The sequence below is a fragment of the Xenopus laevis genome, chromosome 4S (assembly GCF_017654675.1).
Source record: "Xenopus laevis strain J_2021 chromosome 4S, Xenopus_laevis_v10.1, whole genome shotgun sequence".
Lineage (NCBI taxonomy): Eukaryota > Metazoa > Chordata > Amphibia > Anura > Pipidae > Xenopus > Xenopus laevis.
The window spans coordinates 4,385,038-4,399,508 of NC_054378.1; the positions used below are offsets into that span (position 1 = coordinate 4,385,038).

At 33.3% G+C, this 14,471-nt stretch overlaps 1 protein-coding gene across 50 annotated transcripts in view; it reads left to right on the plus strand.

The window, feature by feature from the left end:
- Positions 1-4,178: 4,178 nt before the first annotated feature.
- LOC121393158 (mucin-2-like) overlaps positions 4,179-14,471 on the plus strand; it is a 77,704-nt gene continuing 67,411 nt past the window's right edge. For all 50 annotated transcript variants that reach the window (XM_041560801.1, XM_041560802.1, XM_041560820.1 and 47 more), the window contains exons 1-14: positions 4,179-4,263; positions 4,875-5,136; positions 6,369-6,483; positions 6,774-6,864; positions 6,975-7,090; positions 7,900-8,113; positions 8,733-8,858; positions 9,813-9,930; positions 10,965-11,103; positions 11,392-11,508; positions 11,607-11,676; positions 12,763-12,900; positions 13,573-13,737; positions 13,847-13,941. In XM_041560801.1, coding sequence (XP_041416735.1) covers positions 4,185-4,263; positions 4,875-5,136; positions 6,369-6,483; positions 6,774-6,864; positions 6,975-7,090; positions 7,900-8,113; positions 8,733-8,858; positions 9,813-9,930; positions 10,965-11,103; positions 11,392-11,508; positions 11,607-11,676; positions 12,763-12,900; positions 13,573-13,737; positions 13,847-13,941 — 1,845 coding nt within the window. In that variant the 5' untranslated portion in view covers positions 4,179-4,184. The remainder of the gene's footprint in view (positions 4,264-4,874; positions 5,137-6,368; positions 6,484-6,773; positions 6,865-6,974; positions 7,091-7,899; positions 8,114-8,732; positions 8,859-9,812; positions 9,931-10,964; positions 11,104-11,391; positions 11,509-11,606; positions 11,677-12,762; positions 12,901-13,572; positions 13,738-13,846; positions 13,942-14,471) is intronic.

Below are 14,471 nucleotides of genomic sequence, written 5' to 3' on the forward strand. Positions count from 1 at the left end.
GCATCTCCCATAGACTCCATTTAATCCAAATAATGTAATTTTTTTAAAACTATTTTCTTTTTCTCTGTAATAATAAAACAGTAGCTTGTACTTGATCCAAACTAAGATATAATTAAACCTTACTGGAAGGAAAACCAGCCTGTTGGGTTTATTTCATTTTTATATAATTTTCTAGTAGATTTAAGGTATGAAAAACCAAATTACGGAAAGATCCATTATCTGGAAAACCTCAGGTTCCAGTGCATTCTGGCTGCCATACCTGTAGTAACAAAATGTATTTATATACTGCAGATGGGAATTATGAGATAGGTGGGGAACTAAGCATCTATTCCTAATAAAACAACAAATAAAAAATCAATACAGGTAAACATTATCAGTAGTGATGGGCCAATTTGTCCTGTTTCACTTCGCCACAAATTTCGAAAATTCGCAAAACTGATGAAAAATTTGCGAAACTCAGATTTTTACGCCAGTGACAATTAAAGTCAATAGGTGTCTGCAAATCATTGCTGGTGTCGATTCCATCACCGGCGTCAAAAAAATTTTGATGCCGGTGAATTTTCGTCTGCAAATTTATTCGCTCTCGACAAAACGCAGAAAATTGCTGCGAATTTCGCCTGGCGAATAAATTTGTCCATCACTACTAATCAGTCTAATACATAACGTTTGAAGTAGGCATAATCCAAAATAAAATTATATCTATACACAAAACAATGTCTGTCTGAATACTGAATCAAAGTAATTCTAATTAGTATTGCTGGCCAAGTTATAGGTCACATAACCTCTGCCTTCCCACTTTTTATCTATATCTTTTTATCCATGCGCAAAACTGGTAAAATTTATAGTCAAGAAATGTGCATTGATGCATTTTTCATTTTTGGCTAGATACCTTTAATAAAGGGCACTTGTCACTATAAAATTGTTTCTCCAACTAGAGGTTTACCCTAATAGAGGAAACAAGTCTAGTGATGGGCGACTCTGACCCGTTTTGCTTTACGAGAAAAATCGCTAAACAGCGAAGTCTATGGGCAACCAAATTGTTTTTGATGGACGACAATTGTTTTCTCCCATTAGAGTCTAACCATCATTTTTGTGTCAACATTTGCCGTAAAATTTTGCTCATCACTAGAAACAAAACTTTTTTACCCCTTGTGAGCTTCTGGTGCCGCAGCCATGTTTAGTGGCATGCATGTAAATGAGTGCTTAGCCTGGCCTGCTCATTATGATATCACATATATTCGCTTAATAAGCTAAAGATCTGGTACTATTTTCAGTGCCACAATATGGCCGCCCACACCAGAAACTCTCTCCCAGTGTTGGTGGCCTAGTCTCAGTAATGACATTTTTAAAAATAAAAACTATTGCTTCCCTGCACTAGAGTGCAGGCTCTATGACCCTTCACCAAAAAAAGTTTGGGATGACAGGTGCCCTTTAATTTGACCTGCTCCTAGTACACTCTTGTATTTGTGAAAAATCTAGAGAAGAGGGCTAATCATAGCAATTTGCTAACAGAGCAAAGAGTAAAGGATAAAAATAAAATGGTCCAGCACAACGCATATAGAATAACATGTTAAATTCCACCCATCACAAGCACCTAGTTAAAGAGTTACTTGGAAATGCCACAGTTGCATGCTTTTTTGATCCTAGCATTAAATGAGATCTAAATACCGTTGCACTGCACATTTACTCACAGTTTTGGACTACAAACCCAATTACAATTCAAATGTCTCCACTCATGAAAATTCCACCCGATCTCTGTATATCCTGTATATTCTTGTTGTTTGTTCTTGCAATCAGAGTTGTCAGCATGAAGCATATTTTTCCTACTACAGAACAAGTATTTCTTTTTTTCTGCATGTTTGATTACAGTCAATGTAATCAATCATCCATACCATCATCCATTCTCCATATGTAACTTAACAGCAAAATGCAGTATTATAAAAGTGAATGCATTGCTTAATTTATAATTATGCTTATGGGCAGTAGAATTCTCTTTCACGTGTAATAATTTTTTTTTGTCTTTTATAGGGAACTAGGGTCTCAGCAATAAGGAAAGTAATTAGTAATTACAAGGGATTGGCACTCCCCCCAACAAACACTTGGATACAAGAGCAAAAATCAGCACAACATGGACATTACAAGGAAGACATGCCCCTTGAATGTGTATTTGGCTAAAGATGTAATGTTTTGGGGGCAGTCCCCTTTGTCAGACATTAGGGTTTCAACAGGACAGATTTATATTTGTTTTTATCGTCCCACGTATGGGCTGATAAGTGTACTGTACAGGAAGGATTTGGGATTCCGATTGATATTTGGCTACTGTTTGTGTTCAGTCTTCAAATTTGTTTTTCTTTTATATTTTTCTAATAGAGGTACAATGTTTCAGTACCATATTGTATGTGTGTAAAACAGTGTATTATTCTACATCAAGGCATGTCATGAAATTATGTTTTTTTGTTTTGGCCAAAATTCACAAATTTGAATTTAAAACTACCAACTCAAATTTGAATTTAAATATGAGAGTTATCACACCTAGACCCTGGACACAGTCTAATTAGATATTTCTCAAATACATAAAGAAATCAACGGCAGAGGAAGATTTTAATAGCCTTTCTGACATTCAAGGTTTTTTTCGGAGGAAAACTCAATTCTAATTCGATTGAATGTTAGACATTCAAGTTTTTTCATAAATAACCTCCCATTGGAGTTGTAAGTACATTTAGGGGCAGATTTACTTAGGGTCGAATATCGAGGGTTAATTAACCCTCGATATTCGACTGTCAAAGTTAAATCCTTCGACTTCGAATATCGAAGTCGAAGGATTTACTGCAATTCGATTTTAATCCATTGATCGAACGATTTTCCTTCGAACAAAAATTTGTTAGGAAGCCTATGGGGACCTTCCCCATAGGCTAACTTTGCACCTCGGTAGGTTTTACTTGGCGAAGTAGGGGGGTCGAAGTTTTTTTAAAGAGACAGTACTTCGACTATCGAATGGTCGAATAGTTGAACGATTTTTAGTGAATCATTCAATTCGAAGTCGAAGGTCGAAGTGGCCAATTCGATGGTCGAAGTAGCCCAAAAAACTTTCGGAATTCGAAGTATTTTTTCTTCTATTCCTTCACTTGAGCTAAGTAAATGTGCCCCTTATTGTCAAATGTATTAAAAAATGTTAAAAAAAATCACATAACTTTGAAATTTGACCTTACATAAATAACCCCCTTAATTCAGAGATGTGGACCGTTACAGTCTAAAAGGGTTTATATACCCAGTAATACTGATGCCATTCATGCAGAAGCCTGAACCTGTACATGTTTTCCAGTTATTTTTATGAGTAACCGCTTCCTTGACATTTTATTGCACAGTCTATATGGTTTTCTTTTTTACTCAGTGAACATTTTTTAAGTCAAGAGTTAATAAAAATATTAAACAAAATGTTAAATGTTACTAGATATGATTTCAGAGAAAAGTGTGACTATATTTCTATTTTGCAAATGGACTATGGAATGTTTGCCTTGTTCTAGTTTAATCTGATTTACATATACCAACAATTATCCTCTCATCATATTTCTATAGGGCACTCCTTCTTTCTAGGATCTTCAATTCTAAACACAGAACATTTGGCAAAAGTTACAGAGTTAAGGAATTACAGGCACATTTTTTATTGCCTGTTTATGGATATTTCTAGACTTTTCTTTTGATATGGGCATTACAGTAGTCCTATATAATATCCTTGTTTGTTACATCAATTTCAGCTTGAGAATATTCTATAATAAATTAGAAATAATCAGTAGTAGCCTTTAGAGAAAACAAATAAAAAATATTCTCACAAGTCTGAGTTGAATGGTGTTTTTTAGTGGCTTTTGTTAATTTTTGCCTTTAAGAGTGAGAGTAAGATTTATTCTTTATTTTACATGAATGACTTGTTCCAGGTAAATTTCCAGTGGAGCAAAATGTTAGTCTTTACAAAATATGGGGATTTTTCTGAAAGGTTTCCATATGTTTTTCCACAGGTCTCTTTCTAATGATTTTGTTTTTGTTAAAAAACATAATGTTTACCTTGATTGTAAATAATGGATATTTCCATGTCCAGCCTATGATGAGGTCAGAGAAGGTCCTGGTGAGCTGTATAAAAGGGAAGAGATGAGAGAAGCAGGTTGTCATTGCTTGGCCAAGAGCAAACCATGGGGTACCAGAATTCTGAGATCTTGGTGTGGTTAGCCTTGACACTTTCTATCTCAAGTGCCTATGACATTGTTCCAGGTAAACTTTAATCTGTGTTGCTTTATTATGTAGTCTGTTATAATGATAGAGCCTAAAACTGCAAACTAAGAAAGAAAATAATATCTTTCGCACTCTAATATTCTAGAGTATTAATTTCATATTGATTAGTAAAATATGTTGAATTGCACTGATGTAAAATGCATAATTTATAGGAACAAAGAAAATATTTAAACAGATTTATTTGCATCGCACAGATCTCCACATTTGTAATGTATTTTATACATCACAACGGAGAGTGTGTATATTTTTCTTTATGCATGTGTGGGTATTTGCGTACATCCAAAAAATCTCAATATAGAATGAAATCAGAAATGTCTGAGAAAAAAAAGAACACAATTTTAGTTCTTTCTTTTCTTATTCTAGTACAAATGTAACAATAACATTTGAGTCAGTCATGCTTTTACCCCATATATCTGATAATAACCATTTTTTGTAATATACTTAAGATAGCCATTAACAAATGTGATAAAAAATAAATCATGTATACTACATTCCTGTGTTATTTTATGTACGAGTTTCTCATATTATTTCACATTACTATATTCAAGAACATACAGGCCTAACTTTTTTGTCTTTACCAAATACTGTAGGTAGACCTATCGATCACACCCAGTCTATCTGCAGTTCATGGGGAAACTTCCATTACAAGACATTTGATGGAGTTATCTATCAGTTTCCTGGTACCTGCAACTATAATTTGGCTTCAGACTGTGGGGACTCCTATCGTGAGTTTTCTGTCCACATCCAGCGTTCCACTGAGAATGATAGCCCAATAATTAATCAAATCCTTATGCAAATCAAGGATGTCACCATTGAGCTCAGGAGAGATTCTGAGAAGCTGAATGGGGAAATGTAAGTCAAATGCACATTTTGCAGTTTTTTTTAATTATTTCTAAAGAATGTTTTTTGAATTATAATTCTATGCTACATGCTATTGTATCAGTTTTTCCACTGTACCTTAAAATGTATCTTTTTCCATAAATGTCTAATTTTAAGTCAGCAGTTACTCTTGTCTTGATATTAAAGGGCAGATTTTCTATGGTTCGAAAAGGTAAATTAGAATTCGAATTTTTGAATCGTTTTTTTTAGTCAAAACTCACAATTTCGAATTTAAAACCAACAATTCAAATTTAAATGTGAGATTTATCACAGCTTGTGAGTACATTTGAATTTATAAGAGTTAAAAAAAACTTCACATAACTTCAAAATTCGACCTTTAATAAATAACCCCCTAAAAGAGCAAATGGTTTTTTCTAATAATACGATTGCACTAATTATTGCAATACATGATTTTATAGTGGACAAGTCATTTCCAATTTCATATGTTGGATTTACATATAGATCGGGAAGCCTATTGCTATAAACAGGGCAGTTTCTAAAAAATGCAATGGGAGTACATGTAAACTCCACCTTAATTTATATGGAATTTCCTCTTTTTGGGATTTGCCATGACAAGGCAGACTCACAGTAGCCCCATTGGGCACCTTTAATAACCTAACAAGTATTGGTATTTCCTGTTAGAATGTAGCTTTTCTCAATAATGTAATCACAGAGTAGTGTAGGGGGTTTGGGGAATTTCAGTCCAGTAATATTCAATAATCATGTTTCCTAGGCATGACTAGGATGGATCAGCAATGGCTATGTATATCTTACCTTACAAACACAAATTACACATATTTGGAAGAACATCTAAATGATAGTGTCTAGTTTAAAGTCATATTTTTGAAATGTTAGACTTTGCTATGTACAACCCAATAATTCTAACCAAAATACATCAAAGCAACAAAATGTTACTAATATTCACCCATGAAGTGAACTGAGTGTATACACAGTATACTCAGTACCCGAGTTGGACTACAACCTGGCATACATGTTTCAGCTAATTCAAGACTGTGTAACCAGTTTTGAAATAGAGATTTCATTGCATGAGAACATTCAAAACTGGAGTTAATTACATGGGATTCTTGAACTCATGGTTAAAGAGTATCTTACTCAATTTAGTTCAATTCTAAATAATATTTTTGTTTTTCCTTTGTTACTACTTTTATGATATTTTTGTTATATTAATTTATATTATTCCTCAGCTTTGAGGCCCCTTACTTCAGCTATGGGATTCTCATAAACAAGAAGGATGGCTACACAAAGGTGATTACAAAGATTGGGCTGACCCTCACATGGAACCAAGAAGATTCAGTTATGGTGAGTATGTTGAATGAAAACACTATTTCGTACTACTGTATATCTGTAAGTTATTATCTGCAAGAAAAAATAAGCTGCTTTGTCAATATGAAAAGGTTACTTTTCATTATAAGGATGAATTCAACAATATATGTGACTAATTTGTGATCTTTATAAAAGAGTCCTTTCCTTGGAATCAATTCTGCCTGTGTATTCATTGACATTTCCATGTTTTAAAAAACAATGACATTCTAAGCCTATTCTTATTTTAATATTTAAGTTGACCAAAATGTATTTTTTTCATTTCACAGTTAGAGCTGGATTCCAAGTATAATGGCAAGATGTGTGGACTCTGTGGAGATTACAATGGCATGCCAGTCAGTAATGAATTCTATATGAATGGTACGTTTGCTTCCTGAATTAGTTCATGGAGCAAATATTTTACTTTCAGTTCAGATTTTTTTGGGCGTAGCTTTCCATTTTCTGTTATTTATGGGTATTTTCATTGTCAGATATGTCACTCACCCCTCTCCAGTTTGGAAATATGCAAAATGTCAATGATCCAACTATTACCTGCAGAAATGTAAACGAGAACCAGCAATTTGATGCTTCTAATTGTCGGCAATACGTAAGTATATTTCTTTTTGATCCTTTCTTGCAATATGTTATAAATGTACATGTGCAGATTTATAATGAGCCATAATAAAAATTTACTTAGCAATAGAAACCAAATCACAGCAAAATCATCAGAATTTAGGTTTTTTAAGTTTAGTGCAGTAACAGTAATGTTACCAAACTTATGTTTGGTTGTTAGTCATGAAATAAAGTAAGGCCAATGGATTCCTGCATTCTAGGGAAATAGAAACATAAAGCCTAGTTGTGTCAAGAAGCCTAAGGATCCAATGAAACTAGTATTAAATTTACTCCTACATAAAAATGGATCAGATGTATAAGTAATTAAAGTATATATGTCTATAAGTAATGCATTTTTTCTAAAGGTATTTATTCTATTCTCTGTTTACTGCTTTCTTTTGACGGTTTAAGGAACATGGCATCTGATATGCTTTCAATGAATTAAATTTGCTGTAACCAGTCATAATTCAGTGGTTTGCCACTTATTGTTTCCTTTCATTTGTAATTATATATTAGTGAGTAGCCAAGGTAAAATTAAACAAAGACAAAAGGAAACGTATTAGAAGTGTTGGAAGTGCTGTAAAATGTTTGTCAGTAATGATTTCACTTATAGAAAGTATAATTCTAATATGCTGCGTTAACAATGGATTGATTTGTGAAACCACATTAAAACAAGTTTCCATAGAACAGTTCTTTTTCCCTTAGTTCCAAGGATACTATATCAGAAAATAACCACTCTAGAATACTGTATATATTATGAATTACATTTGAAAATAACATAGATTTTCTTTGTTCCTTTTCCAGTACTCTGTGTGCAAGAGTTATCTCAGCCAAAGTGCTTTTTCATCATGCCTTGAACTTCTCGATGTATCAGATTACATTATGGCCTGTATGCTTGATGTGTGCTCCTGTAGCAGTGGCGATGTCTCATGTCTATGCAGTACATTAACTGAGTTTTCAAGGCAATGCACTCATGCAGGAGGGCAACCACAGAACTGGAGAACTGATACCCTCTGTCGTAAGTATTTTCATGTTTATAAATCCTCATAGCCTAGTTCTTTATACAATTGCTTTATTATAATGATTTATATATGGGGAGGCACATTTATCAAGGGTTGAATTTTGAGTGAGTTTTTTGAGAATTTCAGAATTTATAAAAAACAAAATCAAGTTTTTAAAACTCAGGTGAATAGAATCGACCCGAAAATTTGAACGAATTTGAATTGCATTTGATTCAAAATTAAAAAACTAGATTTGAGTTTTTTCTCCGAAAAAAACTTGAATGTCAGAAAGGCTGCAAACAACTCAAAAGTGATCCCTGGACCTCTCCCATTGACTTAAACAGCAACTCGGCAGATTTTAGGTGGCAAATAGTCGAATTTAAGTTCTTAAAGGGCCAGAGTGTGATAAATCTCTAAAATCGAATTCAATTTTTTTTAAAAACTCGCATTGAATTTGAATAACTCCCTAGTTGAATTTGACAGTTTTGACCATAAAAAACTTACAAATTAAAATTTCAAATTTTGACCCTTAATAAATCTGCCTCTAAATGTACAATTCATGTTTTTATGTATTAAGGAAAATATTTTCTTTGAATAAATGCAGCAAGAATTAACATTTTATTTTATTTTTTATAGCTAAGCAGTGCCCTGGAAACATGGTATACAAGGAGAGTGGATCCCCATGTATAAGTACATGTTCTCATCGTGAAGTAAAAAGCCTTTGTGAGGAACATGATGTAGATGGCTGTTTCTGTCCTGATGGTAAGTCTTGCTACTAAATTAAATCTCTGCAAAGAAATATTATTAATAATTACTTTTGCCTAGCTCTTCAATGGCTGGCTTAAGTTACACCTTCTGTTACAATGTTTTATTGCATCTGTTATACTGATGAATGACAAATGGTGCATGAAACATGTATTGCAAAACAACAGAGAATGAGAGTAAAGTCTGTTATACTAAGGAACAATAGATGGAGCACGTGATAATTATTATAAGATACTAGAGAGATAGAGAGGGATAAAACAAGTGATTTTATATAACATAAGCCTTTCTCAGAAGTTGCAAAAGCTGTTATTAAATATTGGCAAATAAACTTTTTCTGGAGTTGTGGAACATCTATTTCAATTAATCTGTGGTATCATTTATGGTATTAGTCTGAGATGATAACACACTAATCAAAACTTTCCCAACCCAACATTGTATAGCATACTAAACATAATATAAAATTGGCCTTTGCTATCTTCAAGTGGGAGGTATATAAATGAAGTCTGTGGGAACCCACAATAGGGCACCTGTATTAATTGTAAATTAGGAGTTGAGAGAAAATACACAGTAATGGGGTGTTGGTCCACAGTCAGATTTAAGTTAACAAATTGAAATAATGCATTCAATCTTACTTTAAAGGCACTAATATAATATAATAATACAGTTCATCCACATATCCACATATAAAAAAATTATATATAGAAATCACAGGGTACACAATGTTCTTCCACGTTCATCTCTGATTTAGAAGGATCTAATCCAATTAGTTTTGCCCTTAAGAAAAATCTCTCTACATGTCAGTCACTATAAGATAGACTGTAAACTGTGCGATATTTATTAAAAAATGTTTTCCTAATGGCACCAGGGAAATAACGAAATAATGGGTGAGTGTGCAAAAAGTCTATTCTTAAAAAAAAATGGCAACCGACCTTTTCATTTGGCTTTTTTTAGGCACAGTGTGGGATGATTACAATAACGCAGGCTGTATTTCAACAAGTGAATGTTATTGCAAGTTTCAAGAAGAATTCTATGCTCCTGGATCAAAGGTCATAAATGATTGCGATGAATGGTAAGTTTACTGCATAGACCATGTCAAAAAACTTTAGTTGTACCCTAGTATGTATAAATGTAAGCACAGTTGATTTTAAATTCTGTATTTATATTTAATTTATTCATAAAATAATAATTGCAAAAAAAAATTACAATGTATCACTTGTAAACATATTGTTAAGGGTGATATTTTATATATAGTGTAAAGGTACCATTTTAGTTAATGTTTATCTTAAACTAGCTCACAGTACTCTCAAAGACAAATATATGGAATAAATATTAATGTAGCTTTATACATTATGGCCCCTGTTTATTTAGCGTTGAAGTAGTAATATTTAATTCTTACATATATCTGCAGTTTCCATCGGTTAAATAATGCTCTATAGATTTACGTAGTTTCCATCAAAGACTAAGAGATTAATGTGCTGTTGATATTGTAATTACAGTTTATTAATATGTTACTTAAATCACATTTCAGCAGCACTTAAATATTTACCATGGGGCAGTAGGTTCTTGATTAGTGATCGGCGAATTTATTCGCCAGGCGCAAATTCACGTCGAATTCCCGCAATTAAATTTGTGAAACCAGCCGCAAAAATTTGTTGGCGTCAAAAAAAAATGGATGCTGGCATCTGTTTTTTTTTGGACGCTGGTGCAATTTCGTCAAAAACGGACGCCTGTGTAAAAAATGAGATGCAGGCAACGTTTCGTGAATTTTTTGCCGTTTCGCGAATTTCTCTGGAAATTTGCGAATTTTTCGTCGACGCAAAACGCCCCAAATTCGCCCATCACTACTCTTGAGTCATGAATATCTTGAAATGAGCTAAAAAGCAACACAGATTATTCTCACTGAAAATATTTCCAAAGACCATCCACTAGAGAGTGCTCTGGGAGAAAGTTTGGTGACAGGTTGCAAAGGGGAAATACAGTTATTACATATCATTTTTGTCATAGCAAGTTAAAGGCCGTGTAGCCAACTTATAAGCATTTATGCAGTGGTGTTCTATGTCTTAGTTAAGATTCAAAACTGATTATTCCTTCTTCTTTTTTTAGCTCTTGTAATGCAGGAAAATGGATGTGCACAGGTGGAACCTGCCCCAAAGTTTGTTCCATTGAAGGAGGAGCTCATTTCAAAACATTTGATGGAAAGTCATATGATTTCTATGGCAGCTGTTACTATTTGCTATCTAAGGCAAGGCATTATTCAATATTATATTTGCAATAAAACCAATCTTTAATAAGCCATCAATGTTAAATCTATATTAAGGTACTTATGCAATAATACTTGGGGGAATAAAAATGTAGACTTGTGATTTGCACCTTACGTTGTAAAATTTTGAAGAACAAATACATTGTGTACATTTAAATGTAGGTTATATTATTTGTACTGTGTTTTGGCCACATTTTCTATCTATGACCAAAATCTGTGGCGTTTCTTCACATTTGGTGCCATGATGATGTATATTGTTTTCTCCTCTAGATCGACTTAAACAATGGCGAGACCCACACAATTGCAGCCGAGCTGACTCCATGTAACGCTTATTCACGTGAAACTTGTCTAAAAAGCATCAAGTACTACACAGACAATGGGAAAAATGTGGGTTTGCTGAAAGCACATTTATTTCTATTCTATGGTTTTTTATTATTATTCATACCTTTGAGAACTGTTATAATAACATTTCTTAAATTATGCAGGTTGTGTCCATAAGAGCCGATGGATCTGTTCTATTAAATGATCTCCAAGTAAGCATCCCTCATGTTACAGGTAAGATCCTTTATACTGTAGGCATGGAATATAAATGAAAAATATCATTCATTTTACTAAATGCAGATACATATGCAGAAAAGGAATTTAATGCACTTTTTGCTGAAAAAACAAAAAAGATGTCAGCAAGGACATTTTTGATGATATTTCTAACTCAGAAGAATTCACTACTTTCACTTTTTTGACCAATGTAAAGTGACAGTTTATCTTTGAGTAAACTATAAGTATCCTATTCTTAGCAACATTTTAATTGGTTTTTAGGGATGGGCGAATTTTTTCGCCTCGTTTCGCCGAAAAAATGCCGCTCATAGACCTGTATGGCTTTTGGCATCAACATTTTTTTGACGCCCATAGACTTTAATGGGCGTCAAAGACATTTCACCGGCGACAAATTTTTACCGAAACTAATCAAATTCACCAATCCCTATTGGTTTTCAACATTTTTTATAGTTTAATAACTTGCCTTCCTCCTCTGTCTCTTTTCAGCTTTCAAATGGCTTTCAAAATTGCTGATTTTTACTACTTATCATTCTATATATTCTGTCTCTTGTTCATCTTACAGTATTTCATTCAAACCCCTGTCTGGATGCAAATTCCAGATTAGAGGGTTACTGAACAAAAAGCTTAATAGCTGCAAAAACCCACAATATACAAAAAAACAAGACTAATTACAAGTTGTCTCAGAATATCTACATTACACTAAACATTAATTCAGAGGCAAAGTACTTATTTAATAAAAATAAATTGTGAGTTTCTAATTGGCTGGATACTCTCTCCTACTAAAAATGTTTTGGTTCTTCAGAGTCTCCAAGACCCATAGTGACGTAACCCAAAGCAATCAATAAGATGTATGCTTTTTAAGTTGGTGACTAATACTTGTGGTTAGGGTGCTATAAATGATTAGAACTGTAGCAAACTTACACCATGTATTACATGATATCCTTTTACAATTTTGCATAATATTATTGTAATAAATTACAACAAAACAACCAACACAGAATTACTTCATGCAAATGTTGTTCTATACTGGCCTTTTATTGTATTTTTCTGCTGTTGTATTGATTTTAAATAATTTCTAATTTTTAGGAAGTTTTTCAGTTGTACAGCCCTCTGGATCATTTGTCATTGTGGAGTCAAGTTTTGGTCTCCAAATTCAAGTCCAGTTCCTACCATTAATGCAGGTGTATATTAGAATGGATAATTCTGAGGAGAATACATTGGAAGGTGGGTTCATATTGCGAGAACAGAATTTTCTGATATCCATCTAATCTATAATCAAGGTGTACATTCAGGAATAATTTCACTCACCCTTAAATACCTATAAAAGAATAAAAGAAAATAATTTTGCTTTCTAAAAACACACAACAATAACATTAATTTATAGACTTTTACAGCACTTGTTTCCTTTTTAATCACTGTTTGCTTTTAAAAGGGTCACATATATGTCCCAAAAGACAAGTAAATAAATGAACTCTTGAACTCTTATCTACTGGTATTTTATTATGACTTTTGGAAAGAGTGAGTTAACTCCCATCCAGTGATCACCAGGTAACCTAATCTACAAACATGTGAAGGTGGATTTGAGACCATTAGAAATAATCCACTTTCACTGGTTTCCTGTGAGTTGTACAGTAAAAAAAAATCATTGTGTCCAAAATATGTGCCATTTGTTTTGTTTTTTTCCTGTTACGAGCAGTAGATTAATACAGTATTCCATTGTGTGTTCTCGTCAACTAGACAACATGGTTAAGAAGCACACTGGGATAGTTAATAAAAGTCTCTTTAACATACTAAAAAAGGACAACTAACCCTAATAAAGTTTATACTTTCAATGTATTTCGCATCTTGAGCCACACTAAGCAAAAAAAGTATGTAAATATATTTTCTCCTTCGTAGGTCTTTGCGGTAACTTTAATTACATAGAAGGAGATGACTTCAAAACATCTGGAGGTATAGAAGAAGCAACAGCATCCGCCTTTGCCAACACCTGGAAAATGCAGACTACCTGCCAAGACTCCTCAGAGATGTTAGGAGATCCATGCAGCTTCAGTGTTGAGACCAGTAAGCACCTTATTCGTTTGTGCCAGTTACAACTGTTCTTTATGGCTTATGCAATTTCTTATAGATCTGTTATTTCTCCACCTTCAGTATTTTAATTTGTCTTCTGCAGAAACGTATGCTGAGTACTGGTGTTCTAAATTAAAAGATGCAGATTCCATTTTTGGCACATGCCATGATAAAGTAGACCCAGATGAATATTACAAGGTAATTCTTGACAAGCTTTAACTTCACCAATATCTTATAGTGTTATGGTAATTTTAAGTTAATACAGGCTTTTCTTTTATAATTCTTGTAACCATTAAAAATTCTCAAGTAGCGTTTCAGTAGCACAATAACCACACTGTGGTAGCAGCTGTGTCATGAATATTTTTTTATTTCCACTGTATGTCACAAAGGACCCTTTATCATGTGTAAAACAGAAAGGTGTGTTTTACACATGATAAATGTATGTTTAGTTCCTCATACAGGAAATAGGAACAGGAGATGTGAACCCAAAAAAGAAAAATTGGCAAATATAAAATGTGGAACCTCGATTTTAAATCACCCGGTTTTAAGTTTTCTCTCATTTTACATTGTTGTTTTGTGGTCCCACCTATGCATTATGCATAATACATTTCCCTGATTTTACATTTTCCTTGATTTCACACCATTTTTTTCTGGTCCCCTGAAAAACATAAAATGGGGGTTCTACTGATATATATATAAAGTTGTCAATTGTATCAATATAAAAGATT